At 42.6% G+C, this 27,060-nt stretch overlaps 1 protein-coding gene across 2 annotated transcripts; it reads left to right on the forward strand.

Annotated features, from left to right (window-relative positions):
• Positions 1-538: 538 nt before the first annotated feature.
• bmp3 (bone morphogenetic protein 3) lies at positions 539-26,157 on the forward strand. Of its 2 annotated transcripts, XM_078543779.1 has the most exons (4): positions 539-837; positions 5,553-5,844; positions 24,031-24,935; positions 25,463-26,157. In XM_078543779.1, the coding sequence occupies exons 2-4, from the start codon at positions 5,556-5,558 to the stop codon at positions 25,652-25,654; spliced, it is 1,386 nt and encodes a 461-aa protein (XP_078399905.1). In that variant the 5' UTR covers positions 539-837; positions 5,553-5,555; the 3' UTR covers positions 25,655-26,157. The 2 variants fall into 2 exon arrangements, with proteins under 2 accessions (XP_078399905.1, XP_078399896.1); XM_078543770.1 differs by lacking the exon at positions 539-837 and having other exon boundaries at positions 5,304-5,844.
• Positions 26,158-27,060: the final 903 nt, after the last annotated feature.

The following is a 27,060-nucleotide window of genomic DNA, read 5'->3' on the forward strand; positions in this document are numbered from 1 at the left end:
GATCCTGATGCAGGGTCCCACCCAACACTTTAACCTTTCTCAAATGCTGATCGACCTGTTGTGCATTTCCCTCGATTTCTGTTTTTTATTACAGCTTAACAACGTGTACTGGGCGCTCGTCCAATATCAAGAAAGTGTGCCCTGCCCTATTAATCACTTCATACCAGGGAAGGTTTTTTGAAACAGTGAAGAGGTTACTTATTAACCCTCTCCCTGCTTGTTGCGCAGAATTAAAATGTCACGCTGCCATTCCAACAGCTGTGCGATCAACTCGGATTTAGTTTTAGCGTCAGGGCAGAGAGGCGCAACTTTTAGAGGTAGGGTTGGAAATTAAGATAATAATTTTACCAATTCTAATTCCTGATTATTGGGGAATGGGAGCATGCTCACTCAGTCACTCTTCCAGGCATGGTGTACAAATACTGTTGTCCTCTTCACCACACTTGGGAACATCTGTTTTCAACTTGTAACCATTTCCATTGGATCTTAGTACATAATCACTTGTAGTCTGAAGTCCAAGTAAACAAATATTGCCTTTTGGAAAAAATACTGCCTTTCAGTGATGGGCTATAGTTTGGTCCGCACGTACGGGCAATGAATCTCGGTGAAAACTTACCGAGAAGCCCGAAAGGAGGGTAATGGGACACGTCCTGCAACTGCAATCCAAATTGAGAATGCAGAGACTCGTCAAGAAGGACGAGTAGCTTCACGAGTCATTTTCTCATAAAGTCAGTTTAGCGGATGATCTATTGGGTAGGTCAAGTCCAGAGGTACTGCAGTCATTCAAGTAACAGGAATGTAAAACTGATTGAGAGTGAAGTCAGATAAGTATAAAAGGTAAGTCTGTCAATTCTTGGCAATGCTTCTCCTTTGGGGGATTTGTGAAATACGGCTCGGGAAAATTGGCGTAACTTAAATCTGTTGACAGATCAGTTAAACTGGTAAATGCGGGAACAGTCACAATGCAGCATTGTATTTATGTGCGTGCATTGCCTTGAATTTAGAATAATATGAGATTAACGCGGCGGACCTCCGACCTCCACAGTATGAGTGGGACTCAGTAATAATACTCTCCTTTTAATTTGACACAATTCACTGGTGACTATCAGTGCTTTGAGTGTATCTCAGATCGATATGCGTGAATACCTTTAAGTGTCTGTATTCACTTTTCCCAATGTACCTGGGTACTCTACAGCATTTGTGAATTGTCACTAGGTAGCCACAGAAGACAGTAACATTGCTGGAAACGCTGGTCACTCGTTAACAATGGTGACATATCGGTTGAAAATAGATCTAAAGTACGAGCTGCTTCATATACCTAAAAAAAAACTGACATTTGATCATCTTAAATTCTTCGGTTAGGAAAATAAACATCTCTGAATCAACCTCTACAGATCATGGCAATAGATGTTTACGGGAAATCATTAGTTACTCACGGATGCTCGTGAAAGAGGGTATTTAAAGTCTTCTTCCTAGCTTTATTTGGTGTGTGTGACATGCAGTACTGTGTCCGGACTGGGAGTTCTACAGGATGTGTCCGCTGAACGCTATTCACTTCCTAACAGAGAGGAGATCACTTTTAAAGCCGGGAATAAGCCGCATTATTCTTCATGCACCCCAGAACCAGCTCCGCTGAATTACTTTATCTTATTCGACACTATTATTTGTAGGATGAGTGAGAGAGGATTTAGATTGTATTAACTGTCGATAATCTTGTGAGGTTTTCACTTGCTGAAAGAAAACGTCAAGTAATCTAGCGTGTAATGTGGAGACGATGTGGTGATACAATCTGCATTAACACTGATAGCGAGCGAATAGCTGCAATACAAGGAGTTATTTGTTGACGACCTTTTTAAAATAAGAATGAATAAAGACTCGCCAAAGTACAGCAGGCTGCTAAGGTCCTCGCCTGGAAATAATAAGCATGAAGATAAACGGTTGTTGTTTCTTTCGAAAAGTTTTATAACGTCTTTGCAGTCCCGCCAAAAAGTTTGCAGGGACTACGTTGTTTTTCTGTGTGCTAAAGAGGACTGCAGTCATTGCATATACACTGAAATATAGCTGGATATACACTGATATATAACAGGATATACATTAAAATATATCTGGACATACACTGATATATAACTGGATACACTGAAATATAACTGGATATGCACCGATATATAATTGAATATACACTGATCTATAACTGAATATATAGTGATATTTATTGGATATACACTGATATATGACTGGATATACACTGATCTATAACTGAATATACACTGATATATAACTAGATAATCATTGATATATAGCTGGATATACACTGAAATACAACAGGATATACACTGAAATATAACTGGATATACACTGATCTATAACTGCATATACGCTGATGTATAACTGGGAATACACATTTATAACTGGATGTACACTGAAATATAGCTAGGTATACACTGACATATAACGGGATATACATTGATATATAGCTGGATATACACTGACATGTAACTGGATATACACTGATCTATTACTGGATATACACTGATATATAGCTGGATACACATTGATATTTAACTGGGTATACACTGATCTGTAACTGGATATACTCTGATATATAACTGGATATATGCTGACATATAACTGGATATACACTGATATGTAACTGAATATACACTAATCTATAACAGAATACACCTGATATATAACTGGATGTGCACTGATATATAACTGGGTGTACACTGATATATAACTGGATATACATTGGTATATAGCTGGATATGCACTGATCTATAACTGGATATACACTAATCTATAACAGGATATACACTAATATATAATAGGATATACACTGATATGTAACTGGATATACACTGATATATAACTGGATATACACTGATATATAACTGGACATACACTGATATATAACAGGATATACACTGATGTATAACTAGATATACACTGATATATAACCGGATATACACTTATCTATAACTGGGTATACACTGATCTATAACTGGATATACACTGATGTATAACCAGATATACACTGGTGTATAACTGGATACATACTGATATATAACCGGATATACACTGATGTATAACCAGATATACACTGATGTATAACCGATATACACTGATGTATAACTGGATATACACTGATGTACAACTGGATATACACTGATCTATTACTGGATATACACTGATATATAACTGGATATACACTGATGTATAACCAGATGTACACTGATGTATAACTGGATGTACACTGATATATGACCGGATATACACTGATGTATAACTGGATATACACTGATGTACAACTGGATATACACTCATGTATAGCTGGATATATATTGATATATAACAGGATATACACAGGTGTATAACCAGATGTACACTGATATATAACTGGATATACACTGATATATAACCGGATATACACTGATGTGCAACTGGATATACACTCATGTACAACAGGATATACACTGATATATAACAGGATATACACTGATGTATAACTAGATATACATTGATGTATAACCGGATATACACTGATGTATAACTGGATGTACACTGATATATAATAGGATATACACTTATCTATAACTGGATATACACTGATTTATAACTGGGTATACACTGATATATAATTGGATATACACTGATGTATAACTGGATACATACTGATACATAACCAGATATACACTGATGTATAACCAGATATACACTGATGTATAACCGATATACACTGATGTATAACCGGATACATACTGATATATAACCGGATATACACTGATGTATAACTGGATATACACTGATGTACAACTGGATATACACTGATCTATTACTGGATATACACTGATATATAACTGGATATACACTGATGTATAACCAGATGTACACTGATGTATAACTGGATGTACACTGATATATGACCGGATATACACTGATGTATAACTGGATATACACTGATGTACAACTGGATATACACTCATGTATAGCTGGATATATATTGATATATAACAGGATATACACAGGTGTATAACCAGATGTACACTGATATATAACTGGATATACACTGATATATAACCGGATATACACTGATGTGCAACTGGATATACACTCATGTACAACAGGATATACACTGATATATAACAGGATATACACTGATGTATAACTAGATATACACTGATGTATAACCGGATATACACTGATGTATAACTGGATGTACACTGATATATAATAGGATATACACTTATCTATAACTGGATATACACTGATTTATAACTGGGTATACACTGATATATAATTGGATATACACTGATGTATAACTGGATACATACTGATACATAACCAGATATACACTGATGTATAACCAGATATACACTGATGTATAACCGGATGTACACTGATATATAACCGGATATACACTGATGTATAACCGATATACACTGATGTATAACCGGATACATACTGATATATAACCGGATATACACTGATGTATAACCAGACGTACACTGATGTATAACCGGATGTACACTAATATATAACCAGATATACACTAATGTATAACTGGATATACACTGATCTACAACTGGATATACACTCATGTATAGCTGGATATATACTGATATATAACAGGATATACACTGATGTATAACCAGATGTACACTGATGTATAACCGGATGTACACTGATATATAACCGGATATACACTGATGTACAACTGGATATACACTGATGTATAACAGGATATACACTGATGTATAACCAGATGTACACTGATATATAACCGGATATACACTGATGTATAACTGGATATACCCTGATATATAACAGGATATACACTTATCTATAACTGCATATACACTGATCTGTGTGACATTCCAAATGTTCTACTATCGGGGTGGAATTGTTCAGAAACGAGAATGGAAAAGTTGACTGGGCTGATAACAGGTAATACTTTCTTCCAGCCTAATAATTATTATTCTGGTGTCTCATAACTCTCATAAGTTAAAGCCTGCTATTAAACTTCGCGATGTGTATAATACATTTTTAAAGTGCTATCCCTCTTTCTCGTGGCAATCAGTTAAGATCATGTAACAATTTATAAAGTCACAGTCTGGCTCACATTGGGCTGCAGGATCTGAATATTTGATCTATCACCTCTGGACATCTGAGATGTAGTTGGCTTTTTGAAGTCTGATTTGATTTAAGGAAGTGAAGCAGTTTGATTGGTCGGACCGAAGCTCTGCCCTGAGCTAGGACACATAACACTGTGCGCCTGCAGTCAGATAGCAACAGAACAGCCGAGTCCGAAAGAGACAGAGAGGAGCAGCAACAAGCGGCAATCAGAGTGAGCCGGGCTCCCCACATACACACACTCACACACATATACCAGGATCTGGAAGAGCCCCTCTCATTAGCTACCTGCCGCCCCTTGGAACAGCGTAAGCCTCAACAGCACAGTCTTGGAACTTTCTGAAAAGCAAAAATTCTTCCTTTTTCTGAAGACAATCTATTTCCAGTTTAGCGTTTCTCTACTTTTTTTTTGTCTATATAAGAGGATGGGCACATTCCACATGCTGGTGTTTGTATGCATCGGATGGAGCTGTTTTACTGTGGGCTCCTCGGATCTGCTGAAAGATCATTTCCGCGGGCTGAGGAGAATTGCTGGCTTGAGTGAGCATTCGAGAGACTCTGCTCCCCCTCGGAAGGGAAGCCCCATCTCCACAGAATCAGACCTGATGCAGGACACGCTGTCGGAGCACATGCTGATGCTTTATGACAAGTACAATAAAGCAGGCTACCAGTTTAAGGATGGCAATACGGTCCGCAGTTACAAAGCTAGTTTGGGTAAGTGTATAGTGTTGGCTGGGATGATGTAATGAGGGAAGGGTTTGCTTTTCTTGGGATCAGAACGTGAAACAGCATGCCTGTGACTTTATATGAGAACTTCCTTGTCTGCAGAGTCTCTGAGATTTTTAATCTGGTCCGCCTTATTCATTAATCAGGAATTCCACAGAGGAACCAGTTGGTGTACCTTTGCAGTATTCACTCTGTAGATGAATGAGTGTAAACTCTTAATACAATTATCTCCAGCCCTAACAATAAGACTATTAAGGCTGATAAACATGTAAGAAACAAAATTTCAGCATAATGACTGGTTCTAATTTTAACTCCGTTATTGCCACTGTTCACCCGCTCGTCTCGAGTAACGCACATCAAACTGCTCGGTATTTGTAGAAACACTCGCGTAGCGATTAAAGTATGTTACGTTATCTAGACCAGGACATACTGATTGCGGTAATAAACTCCAACCCAGTTCTTATCAGTAACGGTGTCACAAACCTTTTATAAACTCAATTTTGCATTATTCCCACGGCCACTTTACCTGGCAAGCTCATAATGAACCAAAACAGTGTTCGGTCAAGGAGTGCGAACTTCACTGCATTTTCCTAGTTTTTGTTTTCTCTCTAGCTTTCCTCAAGGCAATGACTCATGTTGTGCTATGATTCAGTGAGCTGTGACAGCCGTTCAGTACCTCAATCAAATGGTATGGTATGTGTGCTCTGTCCAAAGACAAGGTCCTTGGTTCATTGTCCGCTGATGCTTCATCCTGTTAATGGTGGTTTGCCATTGCCTTTCAACTCTTAAGGCAGGACGAGGAAACAGGTCCCAGCCAGAACATGAATCAAACCTGCACCATTGGTGTTTTTCTGAGCCACACGCCGCCATCAAGCCAAGTGAGTTAACCGGCTCCCTCTCAGTCAAGTGTCTATTCTTAATATGTGAACAGGGATAAGTGAGTATTGAGGTCACTTTTATTATGTGACTATCCCTGCCCAAGACAAAAATGTATCTTTCCAGTATTCATATCTGCATTTGCTACAGCAATAACTGCATAGCAATTAGAAATAAGACCTCTGGCCAAGTCTTGTCCCCTCATTAGCCCAGGGACACTGAGGCATATTGGAGTGTCATCATTGCTTTCTTATCTGATATTGAGCAATTCAAAAAAGACTGAAGATGCAAACTCGGACTTCCATGGTCTGAATGCTCAGTAGCATGTCCTGTCTGATGTTTATTCACTGACCCTTTCAGAACATCACATTAAGGTTCTCTTTTTAAAATTTTGTGTCACTGGAAGAAATCATGATTTTAAGGCCTGAACCGAGTGCAAAGGATTCAGTTATGCTTCACCTTCATACTTTGTGATGTCACCTGAGATGCTTAGTTAGGTTGAAATTATGGGATGCTTGAGAGAGTTATGGTTATAAAGCTGTAAACTAATCAATGGTTTCAATATACTCATAAAGCGTGAGAGCAAAGCTCAAGCAGTTTAAAAGTAGTTGAATCTCAAGATTAGATTAGAGTCTTGAAGGCTTTGCTTGTGAATGAAAGAGGCAGTTTTGTTTTGGGATGGTTTGCACCAGTTGCCCTTGCAACCATGCAGAATGCCTATCTTCAGGGCCATACCTTAATCTTGTAGTTTGTTCCCCAACCGCTGAAGTTGAAAAAAGGGTATTTCCAGGTCTTTTTGCCTTTTAGTCCACTTTAGAAGAATTTAGCATACTCAATAAATACTATATTTGTAACTCAAATTGTGCTATTATTCAATATTGTCTATCAATTGTATTGAATTAATTGTAAGAGCATATTGGTGCTGTTGAAACTTTGGAAACAAAGCTATAAATAAGATTGAAACATAGAAATACACAGGGCCAGCAAATATTATTACAATCTACTTGACCCCTCAGATTATTCTGTGCTTTGTCCAAGTCCTGTCAGGTTGGCCATGTGTTGGCTATTGCTGACACCGTACAACTATTGAAACTAAAGAATGAATAATCAACATTTACACAACTATTAGCTTGTACTATAGATTGTTAGTTTGTCATTAATTCCACTCCCTCACCGCACTACCGCCCCCGCTCTCCCCCCCCCCCCCCCCCTCCCCTCCCCAAAGTGAATCCATTCCATAGCACGGATTTTTAAAGTGTTTTTACACTACAAATTTAGAGTTGTCGCAAAATGGTTTCTAATCTCCGTGAGCTATGCAAAATGGAGAGAACAAAACAGAGAACCATTCAATTGACATTAATTCTGTACAGCATATACCTGCCTCTGGATGCCTGAGAACAAGTTACCCATGTGTCCTCCTGATCAAGAAATAGTACTTGATGATCTAAAGAGATGAGAGGCAATAACACTTTAATCAGTGCCCTTTATTTTCTTTTTGTTCTGTTACTCTCATGTTTATATAAATGGGTGAACCACTAGTGACCCATGGCCCATGCATTGAGAGCAACAATAGCCTATGCCTTGTACAAATGGTGGTTAATCCCTTAGTCAGTGCAAGCTTTTACTGCCTGCCACATGCTGTTGCTGTTTTCAGTTAAGTATTTAGTTAATTACATTTTCTTTTCGTCCTTTGATATTTTTTCAAGGCATCACCCCAAGAATTTTAAATGATCAGACATGTAAATGTTCAGACAACAATAAAAAAAACTGTAATTGAGTTTGTGTTGCCATTCCCCCAAGCATACACAAATTTGACAATTTCAGTTAATCTTCATCTCAATATGTTATTATTTAATGGTAATTAGGAAATATGAACAGAATTGATCCATGTGGGTCTGGATATTGTCAAGTTAATATGTAACATTGATGTAATTCTCAGTTTTAGCTTTCAACAAAAACAATCCCCGGGTTCTTCTTATGAATGTCGAATTTTTTTGCTTTTCATGGAGGATAATTACAAAGAACTGAATCACTTACACACCTTTGCAATAGTGGTCACAACACCACAAATCATATTCTGCATGATTTAATCATTTTCCTGCTTCAACTTTAACCAACACGTCAAAGCGAACCTTACCTCAGTGTAACCAAATAGTCACCTAATGTAGTTAAACCTTTCGTTACCCAAACACCAAACTGCATGCGACTGCCTTTTGCATAGAAACTAATCTCTCATGATGTGGCATATCATGCATTAATAGAGTATGTTTTATTTTTGAATGTCCTTCATTCTCACATTGCATCTAATCTACAAAATCTGAAATGTGCAGCAGTTAAGTTTTCCCAATATTTTCTGTTCGGAGATTTTTCGTGCATCGTACTTTTGTGAAGGTTAAACGGGGAAAGAGCTCCCCCTGTCATCAGTGCCTATCTGTCTAAATCAGCCAGCTTCACACAAACTTTATCGCAAAATCTAGTACACAGCCCTGTTGTATTCCCACGGGCAGAGGAGAGGGAAAATCGTCTATGATAAAACCTGGATGTAGTAGGAATGCCTATACATAACCTTAACAGAATCAGGAGGAAGAATAAGAACTCACATTCAACAAGAATTTGTATAACTCAGAGGTGCTTTACTGTACTTGGGCGTAACTATGTTTATACTTCACACGTTGCCTGAGAGATATGGAGATGATGACATTATAAAACTGAGTTAAATGATGTATCATAAATTTAAAATATGAAAGATAACACAGTCTGCAGTGAACCACATGACACCAATCCAATGGCCAGGATTTTGCCCGCTCCGCGAGCGGTGAGCTCGGAGGTGGTGGGAGGCTGCTGGCCAGCCGCATTGGGACGGCTCCCCGACGCAGCCCCGCGAAGGGTGGTGCCCGGTGGGGGCGGACACAATGAAAGAGGTGATTGAAGGCCATTTGGCTGCGGCGGGCAGGGGGGCTCCTGTCACATGGGGGAGGTCACCCCCAGCTGCACGGAGTCAGCCTCCTGGGGCTTGGTGTCCAGGAGGTTCGCCCTCCGATTAGCCAAAGAGAGCCCAGCCCGCCGCCCAGACCCAGCGCAGCGTCCAATTTCGCACCTTTTCAAATGGGGGCGCTATCCTGTCCCACCCCCGCAGCCTCCTTTGATTGGACTGGCAGCGAAGGGGGGAAGGCAGCGCGCTGTTCCTGATTGGACAGCAGCCGCCAGGAGGACAGCCGCCGCGGTCCTGCTGCCCGCCTATGGAGGTTGGGGTTTATATTGGTTCTCGATGTTGGGACTTACCCCGTGCTGGGAAAATCCCAGCCAATGTGAGTAAACAGCAAGCAGAACCTTACAGTTAACAACCTAACCTAATAGCGAGACATTTATCATTCTGCATATAACAGGCAGAAGTGAGGTTTTATTTTTCTTAATCTTATGCATCAAATCTGGTAGGGATGACATGAAAGTGATAGTTACATCGAACTGAACATGGGGGTGATAGGTTATCAGGGGTAGGTGGGATGCAGATTTCAGGTTACTATCAGATCAGCCATGATCTTGTTAAATGGCAGAGCAGGCTCGAGGGGCTGAATGGCCTACTCCTGTTCCTTGTTCGTATGTTGGTATGAATGGTACCTGGTTGAATGGTGGTTGTCTCTTAATGCTCTCAGGGAAAATAGGATTGGGTAATAAATACTGCAGTCAGTGTTGTCCACACCCCAAGATCAATATCTGAAGAAGTGTCATACGGACTCGAAACGTTAATTCTGTTTTTTTCTCTCCATAGGTACTGTCACACCTGCTGAGTTTTTCTAGCATTTTCTGTTTTTCTTCAGATTTCCAGCATCCGCCGTATTTTGCTTTTATCGACATATATAAAATACTTGACAAAGAGGAATTTTAAAGGGTATAGGAAGAGAGTAAGTTTAGACTAAGTGAGAGAGAAAGAGACAAACACTGGCACAGATTAAATGTGTTAAATTTAATGGATTGAATTGTTTGCTTCTATGCTATGATTCAGTGAGGCTTTTACTATAATATTAAGCAATTGTCGGTAATCTATAAGGTTGTGATTATAGCACCATTACAAAAGCAGCTAACAGTTGAGGCAGATTTCCAACCCGTGCCAGAAAAACAAGAGCTGTTTCAATATTCTGTATCAATCCGAGATCTGCACAGAAGTTTCACATTCCATCTCTGTTTGTGGAACTCTATCCTAGATAGTGTCATCACCTAGAGCTCTATGCCTTGTAGGCAGAAGTTCAAACAGTGTCAACTATCACTTGTTGAACTTGGATTGCCCAGGCATGCATTATGCCATTAGGTACTTCTGACTTATTGTTGGTACCCCTACAAATAAATTCAGTTGTAGCCTTTAGTCAGTCCTCCCTACAGGAGGATGCAAACTACACAATTATAAATGAAATTTTCCTGGTGTGGAATCACGCTAGATGAAGGCATGAGTTGCCGAATGTGTCCTGGAGTGAACTATCTCCAACTTATACCTTCTGTCTCATGATCCTCCACTCCACACTGAGAATGCAGATTGCAAGATCACACTTAGTATTTCATGACCAGCAACAACGTAATCTACGATAATCTTGTTGCCAGCTACAGTAAATTTCCAGTCTCCACAGTTTAAATTAAAAGGAGTTTCTTGATAAAATCTTGAGCAAGGCCTTTTATTTGGGAAAGGAGATAAGCTAGATTGGGAATTTTAGATCTTTTTCTCTATTTTAAAGAGCATTAAAATAAACTTGAATGAGCTTTAGTGGTATAAGGTTAATTATTTTCCTATAGGGTTTACAAAAATGATCTCAACTATGCTGTAGCACAGTGCTAGTCTCTCTTTTACCAACAGTTGCTATCAAATTAGTTGATAAATAGTTTATTGCTATGCATGATCCACTTAAAGTTTAATTCATACATATATTTTATCATTGTATATGGTCATGTATATATGAATACATGGAAATGCATCAAAATCCAACTGTTTGCATATATTTGGCCCTAATTACATCATATAGAGAACATAAGGACATAAGAACTAGGAACAGGAGTAGGCAATTCAGCCCCTCGAGCCTGCCCCGCCATTCAATGCGATCATGGCTGATCTCATTTTGGCCTCAACTCCAATTTCCCACCCTCTCCCCATAACCTTTCAACCCATTACTAATTAAAAATCTGTCTATCTCCTCCTTAAATTTATTCAGCATCCCGGCATCCACTACACTCTGAGGTAGTGAATTCCACAGATTCACGACCCTTTGAGAAAAGTAATTCCTCCTCATCTCTGATTTAAATCTACCACCTCTTAGCCTAAAACTATGGCCTCTCATTCTAGAATGCCCCAGAAAGGAAACATCCGGTCCACATCTACTTTGTCTATCCCCTTTAGCATCTTATATACCTCAATTAGATCTCCTCTCACCCTTCTAAACTCCAGTGAGTATTGGCCTAAACTGCTCAGTCTCTCCTCATAGGACAAGCCCCACATCTCTGGAATCAATCTAGTGAACTTCCTCTGAACCACCTCCAATGCAACTACATCCTTCCTCAAGTAAGGGGACCAAAACTGTGCACAATATTCCAGGTGCGGTCTCACCAATGCCTTGTACAGTTGCAACAGCATTTCCCTATTTTTGTACTTTATTCCTTTAGCAATAAATGCCAAAATTCCATTTGCCTTCCTTATTACCTGCTATACCTGCAGACTAGCTTTCAGCGATTCATGCACGAGGACACCCAGATCCCTCTGCACTGAAGCATTCTGAAGTTTCTCGCTATTAACTAATAAGTCACCTTTTTGTTCTTGTGACCAAAATAGATAACCTCACACTTATCCACGTTAAACTCCATCTGCCAAATTTTGGTCCATTCACCTAACCTGTCCATATCCATTTGTAAATGTCTTATTTCTTCATTGCAACTTACTTTCCCACCTATTTTGGTGTCAGCTGCAAACTTAGCTATAGCATCTTCTATCCCTGAATCCAAGTCATTAATATAGATTGTAAATATTTGGGGCCCAAGGACCGAACCCTGTGACACCCCACTAGTTACAGCTTGCCATCCAGAAAAAGACCGATTTATCCCGACTCTCTGCTTTCTGTTGGTTAGCCAATCCTCTATCCAAGCTAATACATTACCCCTAACTCCATGTGATCTTATCTTGTGTATTAATCTTTTGTGCGGCATCTTATCAAAGGCCTTCTGGAAGTCCAGATATACTACACCTACAGGATCCCCATTATCCACTTTGCTTGTAACATCTTCAAAGAACTCTAGCATATTAGTCAAACACGATTTACTCTTCATTAAACCATGCTGACTCTGATGCATTGTATTTTGACTTTCCAAATGCCCCATTACTACTTCCTTAATAATGGATTCCAACTATTCCCCAATGACAGACATTAAACTAACTGGTCTATAATTTCCTACTTTCTGCCTCCCCCCCTTTTTGAATAAGGGCATTATATTAGCATTTTTCCAATCCACTGGCACATTCCTAGAATCCAGGGAATTTTGGAATATTACAGCCAATGCATCCACTATCTCCACTGCCACTTCCTTTAAGACCCTGGGATGTAGGCCATCAGGTCCTGGGGACTTGTCACCCTTTAATACCAGTAGTTTGCTCAGTATTTTTTCTCTAGTAATGGTGATTGTTCTCCAATCCCCCCCTATACTCGCTGCACTACCTGTTACTATTAGGGTGGTACTTGTGTCCTCCACCATGAAAACTGAGGCAAAATATTGATTAAGCATCTCTGCTATTTCTGTGTTCCCCACTATTAACTCCCCAGTCTCATCCTCCAAGGGACCAGCATTCACTTTAGCTACTTTCTTTCCTTTTATATACTTGTAGAAGCTTTTGCTTTCAGTTTTTACATTTTGCGCTAATTTTCTTTCATAATTTACCTTTGCTCTTTTTATTTTTTTAGTAACCCTTTGTTGATCTTTAAAAGTTTCCCAATCTTCCAGCCTGCCACTGACCTTTGCAATTTGGTATGCCTTAGTTTTTGCCTCTATGTTATCTTTAACTTCCTTGCTTAGCCAAGGATGCTTTTCCCCCTTACCATCTTTCTTCCTCATTGGGGTATATTTTACTTGTGAGGAATTGAATATCTCCTTAAATATCTGCCACTGTCCATCAACTGTCCTACCTTATAATCTTCCTGCCCAGCGTTACAAAATTCCACAAGCGCTTTATAGCATTCTTTTAAGAAAGCCAATTTGCCTTATCCAAAAAATATATTTTTTAATGTCTTAACACGTTTCTCTGTTTAAGCAACTTACAGCTTTATTACAGGGCAAATAAATCAGTAATTTAGTTAATCATTGTTGGTAACTGCCTGTTCAACACCCAACTGAATTTGAATTCAATAGTAATGCCATCAGTTCATTGTTAATAGCTCAACAGCACCATCTTGTGTAAGGAGAAGGAAAACATAGCTTCTCAGTTTTGAAAGCTTCTCCAGTTAGGTGAGGTGTTTGTTGTACTTCATTTCATAGGGTCATTTACAACACAGAAGACCATTTGGCCCTTCAAGTCTATACCAGCTCTCTGTGGAACAATCCAGCCAATCCTATTCCCCACTCTATCCCATAGTCCTGCAAGTTTATTTCCTTCAAGTGTCCATCCAATTTCATTTTGAAATCATTGATCATCTCTACTTTCACCATTCTCTTGGGCAGCGAGTTCCAGGTCATTACCTAAACAACTCCCAACTTAAATGAGGCAGAATTACCCCAAAGACTTGTGACTATTTTTCGATAAAGGACCAAATTCTTCAACAGATGACTGTTTGGAACCTTTATGGAGGAAGAGATAGCTGTCCCTAAGGCTCTCTCCCTCCAATCGAGAAAAGAGTGGGTCTTCTGCTGCTACTGCAAAGCCTACTACCACCTCTCTCTTGTCCCTCAGTCTGCAGCAGCAGCACCAGCAGAGAGGCTGAATGGACTCCTGAGCCTCAACAGCCCATCTTTCAGAAATGACTCAAGGCACTTTATATAAAATGAATCACTTCAAAGTGTAGTGATTTATTATGTGTTAAACATTTCAACTGTTTTGTACACAGCAGGATTCCATGAATAGCAGTGAAACAGTTCATCCAATTCGGACCATACTGATCGAAGGAAGAATCGATCATGACACTAGGAGACCTTCCTGTTCTGGTTTAAATAGTTTCATGGGGTCTTTAACATCCACCTGAACTGCTAAATCAGATAGACAGAACCTTAGTTTAACATTTCATCTGAAGTATGTCTGTACTGTACTGCAATATCATCTAAGATTATATGCTGTGGTCCTGGGGATAACAATTTGTATGTGTTGCACAACAGTTGCAATAATGACAAAGTTAGTAGTGGGAGCACCTGTACCCAACCCATATGGGTGGTCCAGCCACTGCTGTATGCTTCAGGCTCACTCTTTGGGCAGCCATCTAAAACAGCCACTAGGCCCTTTGCATATATTGATGAAAGGCATAAAGCCTGTTTAAGCATTCCTTTCTCAGAGTGGTCACCAAACCCCCAGGAGAGACCCTTACACCTAAGCAGATGCCAACAGGTACCATAGATTGCAACATATAAGTCGACCCAGCGTATAATATGACCCAGTTTGTTCGGTACCAAAAATCATTCTTTTTGCACGTGCTCGTTGTATAAATTGACACTCTTATCAGCTACAAAATACTATACTCGTATAAGATGCTCAATTTTTCACCCCAGAAATGCACACCTTACTCACCTTATACTGTAAGATGGTGCATGGGATCAATATGGGCTGTGTTGCGAAGATGGTGCATGGGAGTTTAAGACATGCCCGCAAAGAGCAGATCGTGCGTGGCATGGTAAGTGAGGAACAGAAATGGGTCCTCCAGCAAAAAAAATGAAGTATGAAGCTGCTTTCAAGCTAGAAGTTGTAATATTTATTAACTCATCAAATAACAGTGCTGCAGTGAGCGAATTCAGTGTGATTGAAAAACTAGTGCAAGAATAGAAGAAGAAGAAGGAATCTGTCCTGAAGAAGATGCCCAAATGAGCCATCAGAACAGGGACCAGACACTGGCCTGATCTTGAGAAGCATGTATTGGAATGGGTGCTCGAAAGCCTCAAGTGGCAAATAACATTCACGCCACACAAGTACCAGGCAATGACCACCTCCAACAAGAGAGAATCTAACCATCGCCCCTTAAAAATTCAATGGCATTCTCATCGCTGAATCCTCCACTATCAACATCCTGGGGTTACCATTGACTAGAAACCGAACTGGCCTAGCCAAGTAAATACAAGAACCGGTCAGAGGCTAGGAATCCTGCGGTGAGTAACTCACCTCCTGACTGCCCAAAGTCTGTCTGCCATCTACAAGGTACAAGTCAGGTGACGGAATATTCTTCACTTGCCTGGGTGAGTGCAGCTCCAACAACAATCAAAAAGCTCGACACCATCCAGGACAAAGCAACCCGCTTGATTGGCACCTCATCCGCAAACATTCACTCCCTCCACCAATGAAGCACAGTGGCAGCAGTGTGTACCATCTACAAGATGCACTGCAGGAACTCACCAAGCCTCCTTCGTCAGCACCTTCCAAAGCCACGACCACTACCATCTAGAAGGACAAGGGCAGCAGATACATGCAAACACCAGTACCTGGAAGTTCTCCTCCAAGCCACTCACCATCCTGACTTGGAAATATATCACTGTTCCTTCACTGTTGCTGGGTCAAAGTCCTGGAACACCCTCCCTAACAGCACTGTGGGTGTACCTATACCACATGGACTGCAGCATTCAGGAAGGCAGCTCACCACCACTTCTCAAGAGCAATTAGGGATGGGCAATAAATGCCTAGGCAGCGATGCCCACACCCCATGAATGAAATTTAAAAGTCGTCAGAATAGTTACATCATCACCAGGAATGTAATGCATTTATATGCACTGAGGTGAGTTAAATCAAACTTTGGGTCCGGCAAAGATTTTAGACCAACAGCTAGTTGGTATAACCGCTTTATGGAACAGAACATTCTAGTGTCACAACAGAAGAGCAAGATTGCTCAGAGACTACCAAGAGACCTCAATGCCAAAATTACCGGTTGTCAGCAGTTCATATAGACAGCAGTGAAAAGCATGTACCCATTTAGTTACATTGGCAACATGGACAAAGCACCCCATCAAATTTGAAATGCCCAGCAGCCAAACTGTGGAGTGGGAAGGTTCGAAAATAGTTTTGGTGAACAGGACAGGACAAGACAAGATTCACAGTGGCACTAACCTGCATGGCCGATAGAACAAAATTAAAGCCTAAGTTCCCTGCAGGAGTATTTGTACATCTCCATAAGAATGGTCGGATGGAGTGAGGTTATGAATTGATAATGTGTGGAATAGGCCTATGTAAAGAATGCAGCTTATTAGTTTGGGTATGGGACATGTTCAAATTCCATATAACCAATGAGATCAAGAGGTACCTGTGAATAAATAGCACCCACGTTGCAGTTATCCAGGGGGTCTAATCTTTGGATGCATGCCTCAACAAGCCATTCAAGGATCATGTTCGTGCCAAATGAAATAGGTGGGTTGTTGATGGAGCCTTCACAATGGGCAGAATTTTATGTATGACGTGCGAGTGGCGGAGCCGGCACGTCAGCGCTTAAAATGGCGCGCGTTGACACCGGGCGAGCGTCCCAATGTCAGCGCACGCCATCGTGATATTTAGCTGGGCAGGCGCTATGAAATGCGACGCGCGCCCGCCATTAATTAAAGGCCTTGTTAAGGCCCTTAACTCGGCAATCGGCGCCGATTTTGAGGCGCCCGTGCGCATGGGCCCAACAGGCAGGCGGGTAAGTGATTTTTTAACAAACCTCATCCACAGGCGGGATATGTGGGCTCAGTTAATGTTTTATCTGAAGTATTTAATGCAGAAAGTGTTTTAAACTTGCCTGTGTGATTGTTAGCAGTTCAGATCGATTTCCAATAGCTTTCTCTGTACTTTGAAGCTTCAGCTCAGCAGTCTGCAGACAGTAATCTTTATCAGGCCTGCAGAATTCCGGAGGCCTCCATTTAGCCTGGGTATGGGTTCTGACATCTCCACTGGAGGCAGCTCCTCTGAGGAGGAAGGGAGGGATAGAATAAGGAGGAGGTCAGGAGTGGACAATCAGCCTCCAGAGGAGCCAACTTTGGGAGCCAGGCGCAGGCACAAGGGGTGCAGGGCCAAGCGGTTGTCCAAGGAGGAAGGGGCCACAGAAGAAGCCACTATCCTGCCACCAGGGTATACAGGCGGCGAAGCAGCTACCTCAATATGACTGAGGTGCAGTGCCGAAGGAGGCTCCATCTGTCAAGGGGGGACAGTGAACTATATCTGTCAGATGATTGGCCCTGGGATCTTCTCTAACTGTGTGGGTGGACACCCCATGCCAGCAGCTCTGAAGGTCACAGCTGCCCTCAACTTCTATGCCTCTGGCTCCTTCCAGGGCTCGGTGGGTGGTGTCTCCCAATCAGCTGTCCACACTTGTGTCAAGCAGGTTACAGACGCTCTGTTCAGGCTTGCACTGACCTCCATCCACTTCCGCTGTGACCACGCAAGTCAGGCACAGCGGGCCAGAGGCTTTGCGGCCATTGCTGGCTTCCCCCGCGTCCAGGGTGCTATAGATTGTACACATGTGGCCATCAAGGCACCAGCAGGTGAGCCCGGTGCCTTTGTCAACAGGAAGGGCTTGCACTCCATGAACGTGCATATAGTGTGTGATCACAGGATGCTGATTCTACAAGTTTGTGCAAGGTACCCAGGCAGCTCCTATGACGCCTACATCTCAGACACTCCCAGGTGCCGGGGCTCTTCAGTGCTCTGACTCGGCTGGATGATTGGCTGCTGGGTGACAAGGGGTAACTCCTCAGAAGGTGGCTCATGACGCCTCTCTGCCATCCAAGAACATAACAGAAGCTGAGCAGCGGTACAATAGGAGCCACGGCACCACAAGGGCTGCGGTGGAGAGATCCATCGGTCTTCTCAAGATGCGCTTCCATTGCCTGGACCGCTCAGGAGGCACACTCCAGTACCCCCCAGATCGCGTCTCTGCGATAGTGGTAGCATGCTGCACTCTGCACAACCTTGCGCTGGAAAGGGGGATGCAGTTGACGATGAAGACCTTGATGCAGTGGATGCGGCTGCACATGATGAATCCAGCAGTGGCTCAGAGGATGAGGAAACACAGAGCAATGATGAGGGGCAGCACGCCGACCCGCTACTACACCAAGGAGGCAGGGACACCTGGGCCACTTTAATCCAATGAACCTTCAGCTAGCTCCACATACATGGATCAGCAGGACCAGCATTGCCTGGCACTTCCACACGTGGCACTTAGGAGCTACATCTTCCACCTCATCAGCTGCAACTAAGGGCTTAGTACAGAAACATCAATGTCCAGTCAAACACTCAAGAGATGCCTGTGAAAGATGCAAATGCAGCACAAAGGAAACACCCTCAGCCATGGTCAGAAATGTGGACTTTATTCCCACCAAAATAAAGCACAAATGTTGCTCTGACGTACATAATGATATATTCCCTAATCTAGGGCCAACATAAAATCACCAGTGACAAACCCGTGGAGTGCCTAACATGCCTTATGTTTACGTTTGCGGGTGCTACGTATAGGTGCCGCCCCATCGGTCAGAGTGGCTTGTGAGACAGCCTACTGACTCTGCTGTCCTGTTGGCGTCGATGACCTTGGCGGCCGTCCTCTGGCCTGTGGAGCCTGTGCTGGCCCTGCCTGAGAGGGAGTGGCCAGTTCCAGAACTGGCACCTCCCCAGTTGTCGCAGCCTCAACGGATCGAACAGTCACTGGCAGAGGGCGGTGGAGCTGCTGCCCTCATCCGGAGCGCCCTGAGAAGAGCCCGCAGTGACGACAGGCAGCTGCTGCGCCAATGTGAGGTCACATTGGACCTCCCTGCTCACCGCAGATGGATGGGCACCGAGCTGGGACACTTGGTGCCCAGGACATCTCCCACATTGCGAATGACCACCTGTGGCCATTAGCGCTGTGAGGGCTTGCAGGTCAGAGCGTAACCCAATCAGGAGATTCTCAATCTGCTGGAAGCCCCTCTCCTTGAGAGTCACCAATCTCTCAATGGAGGAAGCCTGAAGCTCTGTCCTGAGGTTCATGCCATTACTGAAACTCTGCCTGGACTCCTCCACCACAGAGACCAAGTGAAGCAAACTCTCATGCAACCCTGCCAGATGCTCCCGCACACCTGGCCGCTTGTCCTGCAGCTGCTGCATTGCTGACATCTCCAGAGGCCCATCATCACTGCCAGACTCAGCATGAGACTGGTCCCCTGCAGTCCTCCGGCACTCTCTGTCCGTGCCATCTCCTCCAGCGATTGTGAAGTGCCCTCTCTACTGTGCCCCGGGACACTAGCCGACGTCATAATCCCCACCGATGTGGTAGTCGCTGCGCTGGTGCCTGGCTCGCTGAAATGATGTGACGCAAGTTGCAAGTGATGCCCCTCAGGTGCAGAGGGGGGGCTCTGGACTTGTTCCTGGTGGCCATGCAGTGGTGATGCTGAAATTAACAACAAGGACAGTGCATCAGTTAGCGTTCAGTCAGTAACACCTTTCATCCCTTCCCCCCCCAGCTTCATAATGCGCTCACCCTTCAAGAACCTAAGGAGACGAACATTGATGGGGTGGTAAATAGTCATGAGGAGGCCCAAACATTACACACGCATACAGACAGGGTGGTCAGACGGCCTAAGGAATGCCACATGGAATGTTATGTGGATAAGTGTTCGGTTAAGCACTTAGGCAAGACAAACAAGGTATGGGAATATAGGAGAAATGGTAGGACCGTGGGAAGTCACCACGATTACAGGGACCTTGCTGGGCAGACCCGTTAAGGTAGCTGAACAGGAACATAAGGCGTTTAACAAGGTTGAAGCCAGACTTGCCTTTATTAGCCGAGGAATAGAATGTAGGAAAAGGGAGGTCATGTTGCAAGTGCAGAAAACGCTGTCAAGGCCACAGCTACACTTCTGCGTTCAGTTGTGACCTGCGCTTCATGGGAGGGATGGCATTGGAGTGGGGAGAGGTTCCTGACCTGGATGCATGCTGGCCTGGAGGGTTGGAGTGATGAGGAAACATTGCATACAGTTGCGACATTTGCCGTGGAGCACAGGAGATTGACAGGTCACATTATTGACCTTCATACCGTTATGATGGGTATAGAACGGGTGGACAGAAGGCAACATTTCCACTTGGTGCAGGGATGACTAACGTGGTGGCATTTATTTAAGTTGAGTGCCATGAGGTTGACAGGTGAGGTGCTGAGGACCTTTTGGACTGAGTAATGTGGGACGCACTGGCTGAAAGGGTGGTGGAGGTACAAACCCTCCTAAGATGCAATAAGTATTTGGATGTGCAGCAGTGATGCCATGGCATGTTAGGCCATGGGGATAGTGGTCACAAATGGGATAAGGCGACTTTGGAAGGTGCTAGAGACGCGCATCCTGAAGGGGCCAAGGGACCTTTGTGTATGACCCACACGTTTGACTGTATCAGTCTGTGAATAAGCAGTGTTGCTGCATTACCGATTGCAGCAATCATCAGTGCTTTGGATGGTGGGGAGACAGAGTGGATGAGACTGTGGCCCTCAAGTACCTGGCCGCTGCACCCCAGCCTCACCGACACCTGCCGCCCTGGCCGCCTGCCTCCTCCCCAGCTCCATGGCCTGCTCCTCATAGGTGGTGAGGTGCTGCAGCATGGCCTGGCCACCACCCGTCCACTGACACTCCCGGCTATTGTGCTCTGTTTTTGGCTGCAGAACAGAGAAGAGCATTTATTGGGGCTGATCGCTCATGTACTCTGCACGCGCACGCCGCACCCCAACCACAGTGGCCCATCTGAGGCCTCCAGCGGCTCCTGTCCACACTACTGGTGATCAGTCCCCATAAGACAGTACGGCTGGTCCCAACCCCCTCCCCCAACGGCCACCTTGGACACATTCGACGTCCATCATTTTGAATAACACACGGGTCTTAGCGCCCATGGCAAGGAGGCGCAACTAAGTGTGGCACCGAGGCCAGCAGATGGCTCTTAGCCATAACACCTTGAGGCTTCCCTTCCACCATCTCATCACCATCAATAAGACATGTGTTGGAGTTCTGAGTATGTGTCTAGCTGCCTCCCCTGCAGGTTGCCCCCAGACTACTCAAATGCAACAAACACCAACGTGTGCTGCGGGGAGAACCCATCTTCTCCTCAACCACTAAGGCTGTTGTAAGCATGGTCACTATCTGTTTGCCCACCCAGCATGCGCCAAATGCCCAATGCAGTAACGACACTAAGTCGTGAGTGGGGGGGTGGGGGGCTCAAAGGCTAAGGCTACCTGCTGGGTAAAATGGCCAAGGCCAACATGGTACTCACCCTTCCAGAGCGCACCAAATCATTGAAGCGTTTGCGGCACTGGGTTCCAGTGCGCCGCACAGCATCTTGAGAGCTTACTACCTCTGCCACCTCCTGCCACGCCTGCCTGGTCACGTGGGGGGCCCTCCTCCTCCCATCCTCGGGAAACAACACCTCCCGATGATTTGACACCTCTTCCAGGAGGGCAGCAAGGCAGGCATCGGAGAATTGAGGGGCGCAGTGGCCTCCTGCTGGCCTACCCTGCAGCCTGCCCCCCTCCTCCTCCTCTGCCCTGACCTCCTCTGGAGCCCGGTCACGGGCCATGGTGAACAGCCTAAAGGAGGCTGCCTGGCCTTTCTTTATACAGACTGCCGGTTCCCCATTGGAACCGCCGGTCTGAACACGCCCGCCGCACATTTGAATTTCCCGCTGTACACGGGAGTCTGAAACGCACTGGGCGGGCTTTAATTGGCCTGCCCATGCAAAATGGCGGTGCGACCCGTTTCGCTGGCGGAGATCTGCCACCTATTGGGTCGAGCCCACCTGCCCAACAAACATAAAATTCTGTCCAATGAGTGGAAAGGTGCATGCTGCCCTGTTTTATGTTCTGTGTGGTTTCCTCATCAAATCATGGGGTGCTATTAGAGCACAAACTATTATAATATCATTCAAAAAATGCAGAATATCTAATTCAATGGATGGAGAGGAAGATGATTTGTTTTGGAGGGATGATTCTGAAAGCAAAAGCACAAAATCTGATCCAGAGTAGGATCCTTACAATGATGCCATAGTCAAAGTGACTCAGAATGAATTAGATGAACTCTTTGTGTCGGATGCTGAAGACAATGAATTTTACAGTTTTAAAACACTTTGATTGTGGTTAAAGGTGTCTTTCTAATAAATTCATTCAGTAAACCATGCCACATTAACTTTATAAATTACCAGTGTTAGGTTTCCTTCACATTTCAAAATGGTGACCACCTATAGCCACACCAGTGCTTCACATCACATTCTCGTTATAAGTCGACTCCAATTTTTAGAAGGATTTTTGGAGGCTTCAAATGTCGACTTATATGCCTCGATCTATGAGAAATTTGAATTTAAAATATAATTTTTTTAAAATTGTCATGAAGCCAGTTTGAGCAGGGTTGGTCCCACAACTCCTGTCCTCTCTTGTTACCATTTCACCTTCTCCCCACCTGTCCTGGGATTTCCCTTTAGGCCGCTGCTAGTGAGACAAGTGGCCTGAAATTTTTGTTGTTCAAATCGGCAAGCTGCCTCTGGAGATGCAATTAATTTTAACAAGGCCTCATGTTTGGTTGTCCATTGTGGCCATATTGCCAAAAGATGTCTAAACCCCAGCTTCAACCTTCAGCATTCTGACTTAGAGGTAATAAATGCGACTGGCTATAAAGACATTAAAAGGACAAGATATGGGTTTGATCATAACAATTGTAGCTTACACTGCTCTGCATGTTTAATACTCCTGACTATTTTAAGATGCTGAAATGAGCATTGGTACCCAATACCATGTTTGGAACCCTGATCACCCCAAGGTAGTGAGTAGACCTCATTGTTCAAAAGTATAACTTCAAAAAAATGTAACATTTCAAAACAATTATGACATCATTTCATTTTTAGAATTTAAATCAATAATGCCTCATCATAATGTCAAAAAAGTGATTTAAATATTTGCCTACCAATAGATTTTTGTCCACCAAAATACTTAGGTGGAATAACATTTATTAAGTATTCTGCATAGAAGCAACAGCCCACAAGGTTAATGTGTAGACATGACAAAGGAATCTGATATAAAGTGGGCAGTCAACTGTTTGTATCACAACTGATGTAATGCCGCAATATTACTGTGCACAAGCTTTGACACTACTGGATATTTGATTTGTTTTTTATTGTTATAGGGTGGATTGGAGACAAGCAACTGCACATTTTTAATCTGACATCTCTGACAAAATCCGAAGACATTTTGTCTGCCACGTTGCATTATTATATAGCTGACTTTGTAAACAACAGCAATATTTGCCCCTATTCAAAGGTCTGCAGTCATCATTTACACAGAAAACAAGTCAACATTGATCTTTCGATCTGGGTTTTTGCCACTGCTGACAATAACACCCGAATTCTGGGTCACTATGTGATAAATACATCCACTTTTTATCGAGACTTTCTCTCTTGGCAGTGGAAAGACATCACACGTGTGGTTAACAACGTGAAGTCAAGTGATGACCTGTCGATTGGAATTGAGATCATGCCTTCTAGTCCAACCTTGTGGAAACAGTTGCTTTCAAACCGTTCACCTTATATCTTGGTGTACGCAAATGATTCTGCAATTTCAGAACTGGACACTGTGGTGAGCACCCTTCAAAGACACCGCGGATCATTTGTCACCAAAGTGCAGGGTTTTGGAATCAATACTGCAAACAGGACTTTTGAAGTAAGAAAGAAACGGTCAACTAACTTACTCATGCCCCTGCACAACAATGAATTACCCGGTGCAGAGTACCAGTACAATGAGGCTAGTGCATGGGAGACAAGAAGGCCGTATAAAAAGCTGCATACTCGGCCAGCAGACAGGCAAAGAAAGACAAAGCAGAGGAAGAGCAACAGACAGAAATCACAGACTCTTCAGTATGATGAGCAAACATTGAGGAAGGCAAGACGGAGACAATGGAATGAACCCAGAAACTGTGCTCGTCGTTATCTGAAAGTGGATTTTGCAGACATTGGATGGAGTGAGTGGATAATCTCACCCAAGTCTTTTGATGCCTATTATTGTGCAGGTGCCTGCCAGTTCCCAATGCTAAAGGTGGGTGCTCATTTTTCAAATTGTAATTTTTTCTCTCTTTCTTAAGGTCCCTCTGCCATGTGAAATTACTCCCCAGCATATGCCAATTGCACATTCTATCCTGCTAATAAGAGATACATAGGGTGACCTTATTGGATCCCTCTAGAAGAGGAAAACCATTCAGTCCTTCAAACTTACAGTCAGAGATGCTAGCATATGAATATTTGACCCACTTCTACCAAATTCATGGGCTCTGCTATTTTAATGGAGGCATTAGCCTATCTATTGTAATCAGGTTAATGCCTCAGGAAAGGTAACAGAATGGGAATTGGCTACAGCACATTAAGCATTTGAGAGACAAGATCGCCAGCATTATGCTGCACTTATTTTCATCAAATCATTCGTAAATGTTGAAAAGTTGTGCTAAATGTTCTATAGTACAAATTATATCATATAATAAATGACTAGATGTCATCCATAAGAAAGATAGAAGCATAAAACAGTGTTCAAAAGTGTTTCTTTAAAATCTTTTTCCCCTCTTCTTTTAGTCTTTAAGACCTTCAAACCATGCCACAATTCAGAGTATAGTGAGAGCAGTGGGCGTTGTTCCAGGGATTCCAGAGCCATGCTGTGTACCTGAGAAAATGTCATCATTAAGCATCCTCTTTGTCGATGAAAACAAGAATATTGTCCTGAAGGTCTACCCAAACATGACAGTGGAGTCATGTGCTTGCAGATAACCTCACAGGAACGTGCACATTGATTCTGGGTTTGCACTGGTGACATTTTTGTTTTCTTTTCTTGTTCATTCTGAATGACAAAAGGAAGTCTTCCAACAAATGAAAACTGAATGGTGCCTTTTAGATGAAAGGAAGTGAAAGATAATTTATCATTTTATTTACAAACCCATTCACCTGCGTTAAATACGCAGTTTTCTGAACCAACAAACAAATCGAAGCGGTAAAGCGTCTGTGTCTGGAATTCAGAATTCTGAGACAGAACTGCATTTATTGTAGATTTATTTTAAGTTCTTAAAGACTCATTAATATGAATTGCCATTGCACTTCAAAAGATACTGTGTTTGATGGCTGTTTTATGACTTATTTGCCCCGTCCCCCACACACACCCCATCCATCCAGCCAATCACAGAGTGTGATGAGCATTTTATTTTATTCTTTGTATTTTATTGCAGTACTCTTAAATAATTAAGTAATTTGAAAAATAAAGCAGCTACGTGAATCAATGCAAACGTATTATTCGAAAAAGATCAATTTATTTGTTAAAATACCTTACTGCAGCAGTAAGTCACATGTTCGGTGCACAATATTTTATTTAATATTAACAAGCAACATTTTTTTAATGCAAAATATTTGTTGAAGATGTTGCATGCCTAAAACATTCACTTCAAGCAGGCAAGGAAGTCCAGTGCTGGAGGCTTACAGGATGTTTACTGGAGCTGCTAAATACAAGTCAGACATAGTTACAACATACCAGGGAACTCAGTGGCTGCAGAGCTACAATGATTCAGAAGTGTCCATTCCAATTCTAAATGGCTAATTGAGCCAACTCTTGTTAGGATTGATGCAAACACATCGTTGTTAGCTCCAGGAGTTAGTTTGGGGGACAAGTAAATTTGTGGTCAATTAGTAAAAGGCAAACAGTGATGCTACACTTCTCTTGCCTCCTGTATTGGCCCACCTACTACCATATCAATAAAACAATAAGTAATTCTATCATACCTGGAATAATTACTCTCCCCACTCACTGCTGTTAATGGACTATTCTATTCATAATAAAGCACTTTGCTGTAAAGTAATAAATGGCTCCAAAATTAGTCAATTAATTGCTATTCAAATCAAAGCTGGTACATGTTTAGCTCCATTTATGGTTCTATTTCTCACTATATCTTCTAGTGTTTTAGTATTGTTTTTGCAACCATTTATTTACAAATAAATCAACAATGTAAGCCCTTATTCAGACTAAACGGACTGAATTAGGCTCAAAATGACAAAATCTGTCTTTTATTAATTATGCTTAATATATGCTGCTTTATTCGAGTAATAGACTTATTGATGTAAAGGAAGTAATTCATGAATATGTCATACCTACATATGTTTTTAAAGAATAGAAACATATATTTTATCAT

The sequence above is a fragment of the Cetorhinus maximus genome, chromosome 1, assembly GCF_964194155.1.
Source record: "Cetorhinus maximus chromosome 1, sCetMax3.hap1.1, whole genome shotgun sequence".
Taxonomy (NCBI): Eukaryota; Metazoa; Chordata; class Chondrichthyes; order Lamniformes; family Cetorhinidae; genus Cetorhinus; species Cetorhinus maximus.

Coding starts and splice junctions, on each gene's coding strand:
- bmp3 (XM_078543779.1), top strand. CDS start 5,556: ATGGGCACATTCCACATGCTGGTGTTTGTATGCATCGGATGGAGCTGT. Junction 5,845..24,030: donor CAGTTACAAAGCTAGTTTGG/GTAAGTGTATAG, acceptor TTATTGTTATAG/GGTGGATTGGAGACAAGCAA. Junction 24,936..25,462: donor GCCAGTTCCCAATGCTAAAG/GTGGGTGCTCAT, acceptor CTCTTCTTTTAG/TCTTTAAGACCTTCAAACCA.